This window comes from Palaemon carinicauda, chromosome 1 (assembly GCF_036898095.1).
Source record: "Palaemon carinicauda isolate YSFRI2023 chromosome 1, ASM3689809v2, whole genome shotgun sequence".
NCBI lineage: Eukaryota > Metazoa > Arthropoda > Malacostraca > Decapoda > Palaemonidae > Palaemon > Palaemon carinicauda.
The window spans coordinates 108,942,224-108,956,697 of NC_090725.1; the positions used below are offsets into that span (position 1 = coordinate 108,942,224).

Sequence of the window (14,474 nt, forward strand, 5' to 3'; positions counted from 1 at the left end):
AGTCAATTGCTGTGACCTTCCCCATTAATAATCCTAGGACGTCTTTTATAAGGGGTCCAATGGAAGATTCTGGCCCGTAGGGGTAGAGTAGTGTAAACAACACACTTCCAAGGAATTAATAATGAGAAAGGAGCTGATGAACAATCAGCATAGAGAAAAGGGGGGGGGTCAGTCCCCTAATTCAGGTAAGTCTCAACAAGGGACTGTGCATGGACGCACAGAGTATGTTGGAAACATATCTATTGTATAAATATATTGTGGCGGGATGTTTAAAAAAACAAGCCCCACACCCTTGAATCACTCTAACAGACAATTATCTCCACAACACAAACTTTCCCCTTACGTAATCTATAACCAGACTCTTGGACAAAAGGACAAAACAAAACAAAACATAACCTTAAAACTATAATTCTTAAACCTTAAAATAAATCATGAACCATCCACATTCAAAATAAATACTTTAAACCAATCAAAACTTAACACCTTAAACTAATCAAAACTTAACACTAAAGATAAATACCATTCAAATAAACGCAAAAAATCCTAACAAACTTAAATTATACCACACACCAACACCAAAAATAAATATATATATGAATTTCTTGTATAAATATTATGGTACACCAACACGGTCGCCACACACAAGCCGGACTGTCTTTACGGCACACAACTCTGTGTTCAGCAGTTCATTGGGTGGCAATTCGCCACAACTACTTCCCTGATTGGGGTCGTGGTTATTATTAGCACCACCATCATCATCATCATCATCATCATCAATCGTAAGTAAACGGGCCGGTCATCAACAATCGTCAATCCAAAGAGCAGTCTTAATACCAAAATCAATCACAGGCCAGGTCGTCAACAGTTGAGCAGTCAAATGAGCAGTACAAACAAAATCTTAATACAGGCCAGGTCATCAACAATACATCCACTTTCAAAATTCGGTCTCTCCAAAGGAGGAATCGCAGCCTGCCAAAATAAAAAAGAAAAACACTTACGAACATTTCTAGCTAACTGAACTATCGCACTATAATCAAAGATAAATAATAAATTGTTCCTATCATTCACAATCACGACAAGCAAAGATAAACAAAACTGTACTTACTTTGAAAATCAAAAAACACTTCCACGCTGGTCGAAAAAATATAAATGTAATCCAGCTCTCACACAACTGCCTTATGCTGCAGTCAAATAAAAAAAGCATTCGCTCCGAAACATTCACCACTGTCGTAACCTTACTAAAAATGTAAACAAACAATCTCATTTATACCAACAGTCTTCCTCACCACAAACGATCGTTACACTAACTACTTTCGCTCGCTAACACAATATCTCTCTCTCTCTCTCTCTCTCTCTCTCTCTCTCTCTCTCTCACACACAGGATTTGGCAAAACAAAATAAAAATAAAGCAGAAATAAATCCTCCACATTCCTCCCCCCTTACTTTGCCAAATCCTTCTCACACAACACTTACATTATTTTTTTCATAACCCAGTCGCAGTCGGGAACGGGACCTCTACTCCGAGTAACTGGGCCTCCATATACTCTCTCATTCACTTCTTCCTTATCACAATCATTAGCTACATTAACACTATTCCTATCTAAATCCCTATCATCTAATATATCATGTACAATCATATCTACCTCGTTATCATCTGGCCCTATAATTACACTCATTTCTGTAAACAGTTCATCCATTTCATCAAAAACATTCTCAACTTTAGTAAAAGATTCATTCATACTACTAATCATTCTCCTATCTCTCACTCTCGCATTCGTCATCCTTTCTTTTACATCACCTAAGGAAAAGCCACACACACTATAGGTATCATTCATACTCAGCCATGATTCATCTGTATTAACACATTTATCTTCCATACACACTTGCACATTTACACCCTTGTCATACTTATTTCTATTCTCACTTTTACTTATAAAATTTTCCCTTTTTTCATCCTTACTTAAAACTTTCAAACGCCTCTTTTTCCTATATTCAACTAACACTAATTGTTTATTTTCCAGCCCTAATTTCTCATGCATACTCGGTTCATACTTGCTCATTTCCAACCAATTACTCATCCCATTCTCACAAACATTAATCCTATTCCTTCCACACACACAGGAGGACTCACCCAGCTGAACCCTCTTACACTCTAGTTTTCCGAACATCCTGGCTGACTTAATCCCTTCTTCCTACATACTCTAGCTACATGCCCATCTGCACCACATTCAGTACACTTACCCCGCGGCTCCTTGCACATTCTAGCATAATGACCATCCTTACCACAATTACCACAAATCACATTCATACGATTACTACGACATCCACTCGCTACGTGCCCAGTCATACCACACCGATAACATTTTACCCCTTTCTCTTTCTTGCACTCGCTAATTCTATGCCCTACCTCACCACATCCAAAACAAGCACCTAGAGCCCATCTACATTCATTCTTCTTATGACCAACTTTCCCACACCTATAACACTTTTCATCACGAACACGGCTATCTGACATATCTCGATGTGCACTCACACTCCTATCCCTATTGCGCCAATTACCCTGCCTAAATCCTTCATTTGTCCTTACAGGTATTCCCACATTACTTGCCCTAACACTCCTATCTACTACATTATCAGCTACCCTCATTGGTCCTCTCAAAATTGCGTCCTTATAACTACCAAATTCTATTACACTTTCTTCCATTCCAGTTCTTACACTCACAGATTTACTTTCTTTCATGCACCTATCTAACTCATAATCCTCAACTATCTCTAGTATATCATCCCATGTCAATCTCTCTTGCGTCCACCTCATTTTCTCTTTGCGTTTCAAATTAATAAATTCACACACATTCTCAGGTACTGTTGCCAAAAACTTCCTCATTAACTCCTTATTCTCATTTATACCTTCATCCCCATACTTCTTCCTAGCTAAAGTTTCCAACCTACATACGTACATTGATATAGCTTCTCCTGCATTCATCCTTGCCTCATCAAAATCATTTTTACGCTTATACTTAACACTCCCTTTCATACGTTTTACCTGCTCAATTATTCTCGTTTTCACACTTTCATAATCAACGTCCCCTACACTCATTATCACTCCATACATCGTCAACAAATACCCAGTCAAATATTCTCCTAACTCCCTAGCCCAAACTCTTTTACTATCACCATACTTATCCTGACAATACCTCTCATACTCCTTGAAAAAATCATTTACATCCCTACTGCTATGCTCATTGAACCTTTCACACCGAGGTACCTCTCTCATAAACACAGTCTTACACACATCACGTTCATTCTCACTGCTATCATCACTGTCTACTCCCTTGTTACCTTCTTCCTCATTCGAATATAATGAATCCACTTCCACACTTAAATTCCTATCCTTAACCATTCCCTTCTTACCCTTTTTCTTACTTACCACTTTCACCCATTCACGATCGTCCTTGCTATCAGCCTGATACTTTTTCTTCTCTTTCTTCACATCACTTTTACCTTTCCTTTCATCTTTCCTCTCCCCTTTCTGTTCATCCTTACTATGCCTAATTCCCTTATCTTCAATATCACCATCACTATTACTACTATCACTATCACTTCCTTTCCCATTATCACCTACCTTAACCTTCTCTTTCACTACCAACCCATTACCCGAAGCTGAGGACACTCCTCCGACTGCACCTTCACCCATTATAGTTTTCATCATCCCCATGACTTGCCCCATCATATCTTCCATTCGTTTCTCCATTCGTTCTTCATTCTCTCGCATCCTCATCTCAACACATTCTTCCACTCTCTCTACTGTCCCCTTTAACTCCCTAAGCTCCTTCTGCATCGCCGCATTCTCCCAGTTCAACCTCTCATTCTCTATTAGCAACCTCTCCTCACGCTCCTTACTCAGCCGCAATTCCTCCTTCAGTAACTTGTTCTGCTCTTCCATTTTTCATCAACCTTAATCCTAAATTCTTAACCTAATTCCGTCCTTCGTCCAACAGTCCAGCTTCTATCCCACCTCAGCAGTCCCTGTTCGGGCGCCAAAATAATGTGGCGGGATGTTTAAAAAAACAAGCCCCACACCCTTGAATCACTCTAACAGACAATTATCTCCACAACACAAACTTTCCCCTTACGTAATCTATAACCAGACTCTTGGACAAAAGGACAAAACAAAACAAAACATAACCTTAAAACTATAATTCTTAAACCTTAAAATAAATCATGAACCATCCACATTCAAAATAAATACTTTAAACCAATCAAAACTTAACACCTTAAACTAATCAAAACTTAACACTAAAGATAAATACCATTCAAATAAACGCAAAAAATCCTAACAAACTTAAATTATACCACACACCAACACCAAAAATAAATATATATATGAATTTCTTGTATAAATATTATGGTACACCAACACGGTCGCCACACACAAGCCGGACTGTCTTTACGGCACACAACTCTGTGTTCAGCAGTTCATTGGGTGGCAATTCGCCACAACTACTTCCCTGATTGGGGTCGTGGTTATTATTAGCACCACCATCATCATCATCATCATCATCAATCGTAAGTAAACGGGCCGGTCATCAACAATCGTCAATCCAAAGAGCACTCTTAATACCAAAATCAATCACAGGCCAGGTCGTCAACAGTTGAGCAGTCAAATGAGCAGTACAAACAAAATCTTAATACAGGCCAGGTCATCAACAATACATCCACTTTCAAAATTCGGTCTCTCCAAAGGAGGAATCGCAGCCTGCCAAAATAAAAAAGAAAAACACTTACGAACATTTCTAGCTAACTGAACTATCGCACTATAATCAAAGATAAATAATAAATTGTTCCTATCATTCACAATCACGACAAGCAAAGATAAACAAAACTGTACTTACTTTGAAAATCAAAAAACACTTCCACGCTGGTCGAAAAAATATAAATGTAATCCAGCTCTCACACAACTGCCTTATGCTGCAGTCAAATAAAAAAAGCATTCGCTCCAAAACATTCACCACTGTCGTAACCTTACTAAAAATGTAAACAAACAATCTCATTTATACCAACAGTCTTCCTCACCACAAACGATCGTTACACTAACTACTTTCGCTCGCTAACACAATATCTCTCTCTCTCTCTCTCTCTCTCTCTCTCTCTCTCTCTCTCTCTCTCACACACACACAGGATTTGGCAAAACAAAATAAAAATAAAGCAGAAATAAATCCTCCACAATATACCATAGTTTTCTGTCTGAGATATGTAGCAATACCCCAGATGTACTGGCTATTGTATATTCCCATACAATAGGCATTACCGGCATGCCACCAGCAAGGCTAGTACTTGAGGATAACTCAACTGGCACAGTACTTCAATGTTTATACGGCTAGCAGCCCGCCGGCATGTCGCCGGAAAAAGGCACACCAATCCAGCCATCATTCAATGTGGCTGGGAAGTGGCGAAACCATCTGCATAGCCGGCAGCCCGCCGGCGGGCTACTGACTGAAGGCACACCAATCCAGCCATCATGCAATGTGGCCGAGTAGTGACCTAGGCATGTAACCGAGTTAATGGCTGTCGGACCACGAACCTTGCCTGCCTTCTGCCGGCAGGGTTAGTGGCCGGCAGTCAACGTAGTTGACAGCACTAGCCAATAGAGAGAGAAAGCAACGAGTGAAGGTAGATGAAAGGGTGGCGTCGAAGCCACCCTGACTCTGCCTTCCTCTGGAAAGAGGGTTCAAATGAAAGGGGAGAACATATCAGTGATCAGGCTTCCATCCATCCGCAGCCATGCCAGTAACAGACTGACAAGGGCAACAGATGGCAGTCCAAGGGAAGACCGAAGAACACTAAAGCATCAAGGTGGATCTCCCGCCGGCAGCTAGACCTGCCGAAACAGCTATCCCAGAGCGTCATATGCGAGAGGGAAGCTGCACGGCTAGGCCCAACAGGCGAAAGACCGGGCTGGCCCTACAACCCGCTGGCACTTGGTAGATTGTAGAACAGCGGACACAGAGGTGTGATGTCTAGGCCACCACCAAAGGACAGGGGGGGGGGGACACGGGAAAAGGGTCCTGTGAAGGGTGTGGGAGGAGCCGGCGTAAGCCGTCCTCGTCACGTCAATAAGGGAACTCTGTTTCTGTTTCAGTTCATTCTCCAGCCTAGGGTGGGCTAGTACAGTAAAGGAACTGGCATCATCAAGACATCCTAACCTATAAAGAAACAGAATCCCCATGCTTGCCTAACCTAGGCCAAAGAACATTCATATCCTTTAGCCTCGAGTCTGCAAGCACAGGACTAGTCGCTAGACTACAGGGCGAAGGGGATCCCATGACCCCTCCAAGTGCAGTCTAGGGGTAGGGCAAGGGCCCCTATGCCAACCAACCATGACCAACAGGAGAGTACATTCACCTTATTGGATAGCTGGAGGCACACGACAGGTACTCTGAGGTTCTAACCCAAACGTAAAGCTCGTCAACAATGGTTTGGAAAGGGGCAGAAAAACCCTAGCCTAACCTTACCAGAATTACAATTCAAGGCAGAAATGGCTAGGATTGTAACCGTGGGCTACCCTCAGAGGAAGAAGAGATTACCTTATACATACAGGTAACCGGGGATATGTGTGAAAGTATACTAAAGCCACTAGGCTATTAGCCTAGTGACAGATCAACTACCTGATTCATCGAAGCTCTTTGTATATTATCATGGAAGAGTAAATCATATGCAATCAAAATATCTTATACGTATATATTGCCTAATATCTTCATTCAAGTTGATTAACACCAGGAACACTTATTATATCATGCAGGAAAGTAAGCTAAAGCACCTAGCCTAGGGGGCCTGGCGTCAACCAGACCGGCTACCGATTCCCCGAAACGAAAGAACACTCAGCATAATATAACTAATTACTAGCAATGAAGACTAAATAGCTAAATAATGAGGTAGAAGCTATTACACCGGGAAAGTCGTTCGGGCTAACTAAATAACACATGCGTTATGAGCGACAGCGCCGAGGACGCATCCTGTCTAGGCAACAGCTCTGCCACGAAACAAAACCCTATTTCGAGAAAAAAGTTACTTAACGGCCAGAGCTACATTTATACGATATAAGAGATAAATACTAAACTTTCCAGAGGTAGAAGAAGCTAAAGATTGCGACATGATATCCGAAATAGAGAAAGAACTGGGAAAAAACACCTGGTCAGGACGCTACAGCGAAAGGAATGAAGATGGCGGGCGGATACGACGTCATCCAAGATGGCGACGAATACGACGTCATCAGAGTGCTCATAACAGTAACAAAGTAGAACTTTGCAACGGCTCCTCCCTTATCTTGCCATTTCTCCCCCTCAAAGTGTAAACGCTGTGGGGGGTGCAGATAGCTATGTGGCGTGTCAAGAATATGTCTCCTGTTATTATGCGATATCCTAAAAGGCAACTTTAGGGATATTCGTGCCAGAAGTTAGAATTCTGGAGACCTTTAGTTTAATTCTCTGGGAATATCCACTGTAGTCAAATATACCCTAGGAAGCTACTGAAGGAACCTTCCATCAGGACGACATGGCCCGAGCCCAAAAAATTGGGTATTATTGTACTGTATTACAGGGTAATGTAACCTAGGGAAAAAACTTTTTTCTTCCATAGAAAAAAAGATCCGTTCTCTTAAAAAAAGACACTCTTTCCTGTCGCAAATGAATAGTTTCAGAAATATATATATATCTATATCCACCAATAATGGGGGACCCCCAGTGGGAACTCGGGGTTTTGGGTGGGGAAAACAGTATATCTATACATTACAGTCTTGGATGTAAAATAAACCGATGAAAAAATACGCTAATTATCTATATCCTATACTAACAGTATATTTTTCATTTATTTGTTGACATTCTACGGGTCGGTAGTAGTCACTCTCTTTCGTTTGTACATGGCAGTTTTCGACCTTCTGTGCATAAACTACTCCTCCTACAATAGGATTACTACTTCTCTTATAACCCCTCCCCATTTTCCCCTACGTCATTTTACCCGCCACATTCAAGTATTCTAGTTCAACCGGTTTATTAAAGTATTTTACTTGATCCAGTACAACTATACCATTCCTTTTATGTAATACCCACTTATACATATTTTGTTTGACCCAAGAATTAAAAGTTTAATATCCAATATCTAATAAAATCACCTCATTTTATAATCCCATTAAATTCTATCATATACTCCATTTTATCTTTCTATATTTTACTTTTATACATTTTGTTATTATCTTGTCACTCCCAAATTTCACAAATACTTGCTCTGGACAAGTTTCCCATTCTGGTTCATTCATGTTTACTGTCAAGACACCGATGTTTTTCCTTTAACCAATCACGAACCGATACGTACGGATAGTTTGCATAGGGGGGTTAATATTTCCCAACCCCCACCTTCCAACAAACCCTTTTCCGTGGAAACCTTTGTCCAAGTCAGGTCTTTGTTAGTTCAAGCGAGGTCTTTTTGCGTATTTTACGATGCAAGTTATAGAAAATTTGTAACGACTGCAGTATTTTCTTAAATCTCATAATGTAATAGCCCAACGTTTAGTGTCCCAAGTGCAGTACTAGAACTAAGATAGCTAAGAAAAAGAAGAAACGGCGATGGGGATATACAGAAGTTAAGACTACAAAGTTGCAACCACCCGGTGCTCCACAAGATGTCATCGTCCCGGTCATAAAAAGTTATTAAATTTCTTAATTTCAATGTGTTAGTTTTACTAGTTTTTTTTAGTGTGCACAGCTCAACATTACCGCTTGCCAGTACATACAAGCTTGATATTTTATTTTCCTGCATGTGGAGCGAGCCAATGGCGGAACAAGAACCATTATACAGTATTTAGTGTTGCCGATGTTAGTTAGCGGGGCATTGCCGATGTTAGTTAGCGGGGCATTGCCGATGTTAGTTAGCGGGGCATTGCCGATGTTAGCGGGGCATTGCCGATGTTAGCGGGGCATTGCCGATGTTAGCGGGGCATTGCCGATGTTAGCGTAACATTGCCTGGTAAGCTAAGCGACCCGAATTGGAACAGGACCCAGTATATCTAAACATTTTAGCAGAAAATATAAGTTTTCCTGTAGTAAATAATGGGATTCAACCGGTTTTCACCTTCAATTCAACCTCAACAACCAGTTCGGCTACTTGAAGTTAGTCAAACTAGTTCTGTTTGTTTGAGGGTGAAATGAAGGTCAAATTAGGTTAACTCACGTTACTTACTACACGAAAACATTTTCTGTTCGAAATGATAATCTGTAATACAGTAAAACTTTACCAAAAAATGACCACTCACCATAGCAGTAAAACCCATCACCAGTATAACCAGATGAACAAGTGCACTGATAGGCTCCACTTTGGAAGACGCAAACTGCATTGCGCCCACAATTCAATCTTAAACACTCAGAGACTAGAAAAAAAAAAAACTTAATAAAGCTTCGTTGTATGTTATGCAGGCTGCAAATCTTAAGAAACCCTGGAAGATGAACCAGCATTAAAAATTAATCTTAATACTTGTATTACAAATGAATGATCCAACTAAAACATTGGCAGGATACTAGAACTTCACCCAGGACTATGTGGAAGGGGGTAATTCACCATAATGCTAATGGATAATCAAGAAATCAATATACACTGTTTCTATTTTAGTTGAAACTATACTTTAATTTCATTTTTAACTTTTACCCCAATGGACATACTGGTGTCCTTGCAAAAAACTGCTATTTACATTGTTTTTGCATATTTTTGATAACTTTGAGAAACTTCAGGCATTTTCCAAAAGAATGACACCAACCTGACCTCTCCATGACGAAAATTAAGGCTGTTAGAGCAATTTAAAAAGTATATATTGCAAAATGTGCTTGGAAAAAAAAATGCCTGGGGGTTAAGGGTTGGAAAGTTCCAAATAGCCTGGGGGTAAAAGGGTTAATAAACTTTCAAGTTTTGTCTAGACGTAAAGCAGTAAGAAATTATCTAGAATCTTATGTTAGAATTATTGTTTGAGATAAAGTTAAACACTAGAAGTAGTGATTAATACAGATGGTAGTATACAAATTAAGTAATACACAGTAATTGCCATCATTTATCAAGTAAGAATCCATAGTAATAAAATTTACTAATATCAAAAGTTTCTATATTAACAAGTTTTAGGAGAGGGAGAGCAAGAACAAGACCCTAGAGCATCGATTGATTTTATTAAAAAAAAAAAAATGAAAAACACCACAAATGTTCCATTTCTCAATACTATAAGTCTTCTTTTTATTCAAACTGAACATTAAGAGTATTATACTCACCATTGCAGCCCCTGTCCGAAACTTTGTCCAGGCAAGGGTTTCGACATTTGGCCTGACTAAACACGCACAGATTTTCATAGGTTTTTCCATCGTTTCCACATACTGGATTATAAGTGCTTGGGCAGTTGTAATTGCAATCTAAACCTGCATAACATGAATATCATTACTATACCTGCACAACATGAATATCATTACCATACCTGCACAACATTAATATCATTACCATACCTGCACAACATGAATATCATTACCATACCTGCACAACATGAATATCATTACCATACCTGCACAACATGAATATCATTACCATACCTGCACAACATGAATATCATTACCATACCTGCACAACATGAATATCATTACCATACCTGCACAACATTAATATCATTACCATACCTGCACAACATGAATATCATTACTATACCTGCACAACATGAATATCATTACTATACCTGCACAATATGAATATCATTACTATACCTGCACAATATGAATATCATTACTATACCTGCACAATATGAATATCATTACTATACCTGCACAATATGAATATCATTACTATACCAACATTTCATTAGGAAGTGACATGCACAAAATTTATATAATTTTAATGACGTGCCTAATCCTATGAATATGTTTATGCTATTAAAAAACCTTACAAAATAAAATACATCTTACCTATCTCTTGGTGCAAAGTGCACCCATCTCAATATTATGATATGTAAAATTCTATTTGTACATAATGGCAAGTAAGAGAAACAATGTAAGGCACTTACATTACACACTGTCAACAGCCATTTAATTTACTGTCTTTATATTTACAGTTTAGTTTATATTTCATTCCTTTCATATTTTCCTAATTAGGAGAGACTAAATTGAATGGATTTTAAACTATTTTTACTGATGTGTTCTAGGTACTCTTAGCTATATAAACTTTGTATCCTTAATGGAAAATCTCCCAAGAGACAATTCAGGTGGAATATTAGTTAAATCTTTACAAAGATATAGCCAAAAACCGAAACCAAATAAGCTCTTACTGTATATACTGTAAATTATTTGTGTGATTACACTAACAATTAGTATAACCAAGACAACATTTTTCACCCTTTGTTCTAGACTGATAAAAGGTGTCCCACCTAGAGAAAGGATCACACCTATACTAATTGATTTACACTGGCTGCCAATTAAAGCAAGAATTGAATTAAGAATATGTACAATAACCCACCAAGTTATCAGAACCAGGCGTCCAAAATACTTGAGAACTGCTACATATTGCGCGGCCAACAAATTATGTCGACACGAGAATAGTTACATATGGCTTCAAACTGTTAGAACCTAGATACATGTCTACTTGAAGCTCCACAGCCTTCAAATATGTGGTCCAGAGACTATATATTAAGCTCCCACGAAACATTTGAATGATTGAAGACATTAAGGCTTTCAAGAGGAAACTGAAGACTTATTTCAAGTGTCTTTTGACAGTGACGATTTAACAGTAAATGAACAATGTGATATGAAATGTTAAATACTCTGAACGAACAAGGTAAAACAACAGTGGAAGCCCTGTAGAGAGTGGGGTTCCCCTGCTGTATGGGACCAGAAAAACAGCCATCAAAGTAAAGTAAAGTATAAAATTTGATTAACTACATTCTTTCCTGTTAACCATAATTACAAGAGAAGTTATCCATTTCTCTCAAATTGGCCACAATTCATGAACAGAGTTCATTAAATTTCATAATACTCCATATATAGTAAAGTAATTCACAGTGCACAATGAATTGAATATACAAGTTTCATTAAAAAAATATGGGCCAAACTTCCAACACTAACATTCTCTCCATCCAAGTGAGGACCAGGCAATGGTTGGTTGCTGATGACTCAGCAGGTAGACCTATAGGCCTTCCCCAAACCACCTCATCCTTAGCTCACAAAGTTGGTGAGGTTGCAGATACTACATAAAACTATAGAGCTTGAACGGGACTACCCCAAGTCCAGCAGACCACCAGCCAGGGAAGTTTCCAATAGGCCACCACAACACTAAAGAAAATGGTTCATACAACTTACCACAAACACCATCAGATATCTTCATTATGCATGGCTTTCTGCAAGAAGCTACCCTCAAAGTGCAAATGTTTGGATAAGTTACTCTGTCACATCCACATATGGGATTGTAATTAATTTCATCCTTGTAGCACGGAATATCTGAAATTTGTCAAATTTCAAAATTACTGACTATATACCATATGAAATATCTATAAATTTCAATATATTTTCAATAAAACATTAAGTTAAACATTATTAAACTTATTAGAAGTATAAATTGTTATATATACAGTGTTCAAATAATCAGGGTTCAACTATCGAATCCAGCATAAAGGTGAAAAAGGACAGAGAGAGAGAGAGAGAGAGAGAGAGAGAGAGAGAGAGAGAGAGAGAGAGAGAGAGAGAGAGAGAGAGAGAGAGAGAGAGAGAGAGAGAGAGAGAGAAAGAGCGTGCGTGCCCAACAAACGATAGGGAGTAAGGGCAAGAGTGGGCAGGGAGAGCCAACAAGCGATAGGGAGTAAGGGCAAGAGTGGGCAGGGAGAGCCAACAAGCGATAGGGAGTAAGGGCAAGAGTGGGCAGGGAGAGCCAACAAGCGATAGGGAGTAAGGGCAAGAGTGGGCAGGGAGAGCCAACAAGCGATAGGGAGTAAGGGCAAGAGTGGGCAGGGAGAGCCAACAAGCGATAGGGAGTAAGGGCAAGAGTGGGCAGGGAGAGCCAACAAGCGATAGGGAGTAAGGGCAAGAGTGGGCAGGGAGAGTCAACAAGTGATAGGAGTAAGGCACTCAAATACAACTAATAGAAAACCTTGCAGTTACACTTTAGTCGAGGTTAGAAAATTAACAAAACAGATCAAAGGAAGCAAGAAGATTGAAATAAAGTAGGCGGCTATAAAGCAAATGCAGCTAGGGACATTGATATGGTTACCTTTCATAAGGTAATTCATATCCATACAGTCTTCATTTGCTTAATTCTTCTTAACCATTATTACCTCCGCCAACGAAGTTGGAAGGAGGTTATGTTTTTGCCCGTTTGTGTGCGCGCTTTTGTGTGTGTGTTTGTGAACAGGTTCCTGCCCTCTATTTTAACCATAGAGTAATGAAGCCAGCAGTGATTAACAGTCATGTACAAAGCTGGAAATTATTCAATTTTGGAAGTTGAAGGTCACACTCAAGCAAAATGTCAAATTCACATAAATCAGCCATAAGTTTGGAAATCATTGTCACATACTTCAAACTTGGTTCATATTCGAGTTATGAAAATCCACGCCAATTATTACATGTTAAGATCAAAGGTCAAGGTCAAGAAATAAGCTGCCGCAGCGGAGGTTTGCACTTTACCGAGTGCCTCTCTAGTTAAGATTTTAAATTGGCAAATCAGGTATTCACTTATACTTACTACATGCACCCTCATGCTGCTTAGCTAGGCAAGGTAGTTTACATAATGCAATCTCTAAGTCACAGAGTGTGTTATAGGTCAGTCCGTCATTTCCACATACCGGATTGTATCCCTGACAGTTTCTGTGGCATGAAACATCTGTAAAATAAAAATTAGTTTAAAAGCCATTTTAACCAAGAAAAGGGGGCCTTAAATGAAACTTCCTTTAATATACAGCAGAGTATAATACAGGTTCTGTAACATGAAAAATCTGTAAAATAAAAAATTAGGTTAAAGCCAGTTTAACCAAGAAAATGGGGTCTTAAATACATAGCAGAGTATAAGAAATAGTTCTTATAAACATACTATTGCAAAAGAAATTTAATCTAAATGACAGGTTCCAATATTGTTTAAATAAAAATTAGGTTAAAGCCATTTTAACCAAGAAAATGGGGCCTTAAATAAAACTTTCTTTAATATATAGCAGTGTATAAAAAATGTTGTTCTTAAAGTGATATTATTGCAAAAGAAATTTAATCTAAAAGACAGGTTCCAACACTAATGATTAAAGCCAACAACAGTACTTACCACAAGGTCCGTCAGATGCTTTAGTAATGCAGGGGTTCTTGCATTTAGCAACATCAAAGTAACAATCGTTTGAATAAGTCTGTCCATCAGAGCCACAAACTGGTCTGTAATCCTTATTGCAAACTATCCCATCACACTGGTTATCTGCATTACAGAGAAATAAATTT

General features: G+C 38.9%; 1 protein-coding gene across 1 annotated transcript in view; it reads right to left on the reverse strand.

The window, feature by feature from the left end:
* LOC137653520 (fibrillin-1-like) overlaps positions 1 to 14,474 on the reverse strand; it is a 234,878-nt gene that overhangs the window by 164,290 nt on the left and 56,114 nt on the right. Inside the window, 5 exon segments of the mRNA XM_068387022.1 lie at positions 9,305 to 9,418; positions 10,302 to 10,445; positions 12,366 to 12,503; positions 13,741 to 13,878; positions 14,308 to 14,451. Of these exon segments, the coding sequence (XP_068243123.1) occupies positions 9,305 to 9,418; positions 10,302 to 10,445; positions 12,366 to 12,503; positions 13,741 to 13,878; positions 14,308 to 14,451 (678 nt within the window).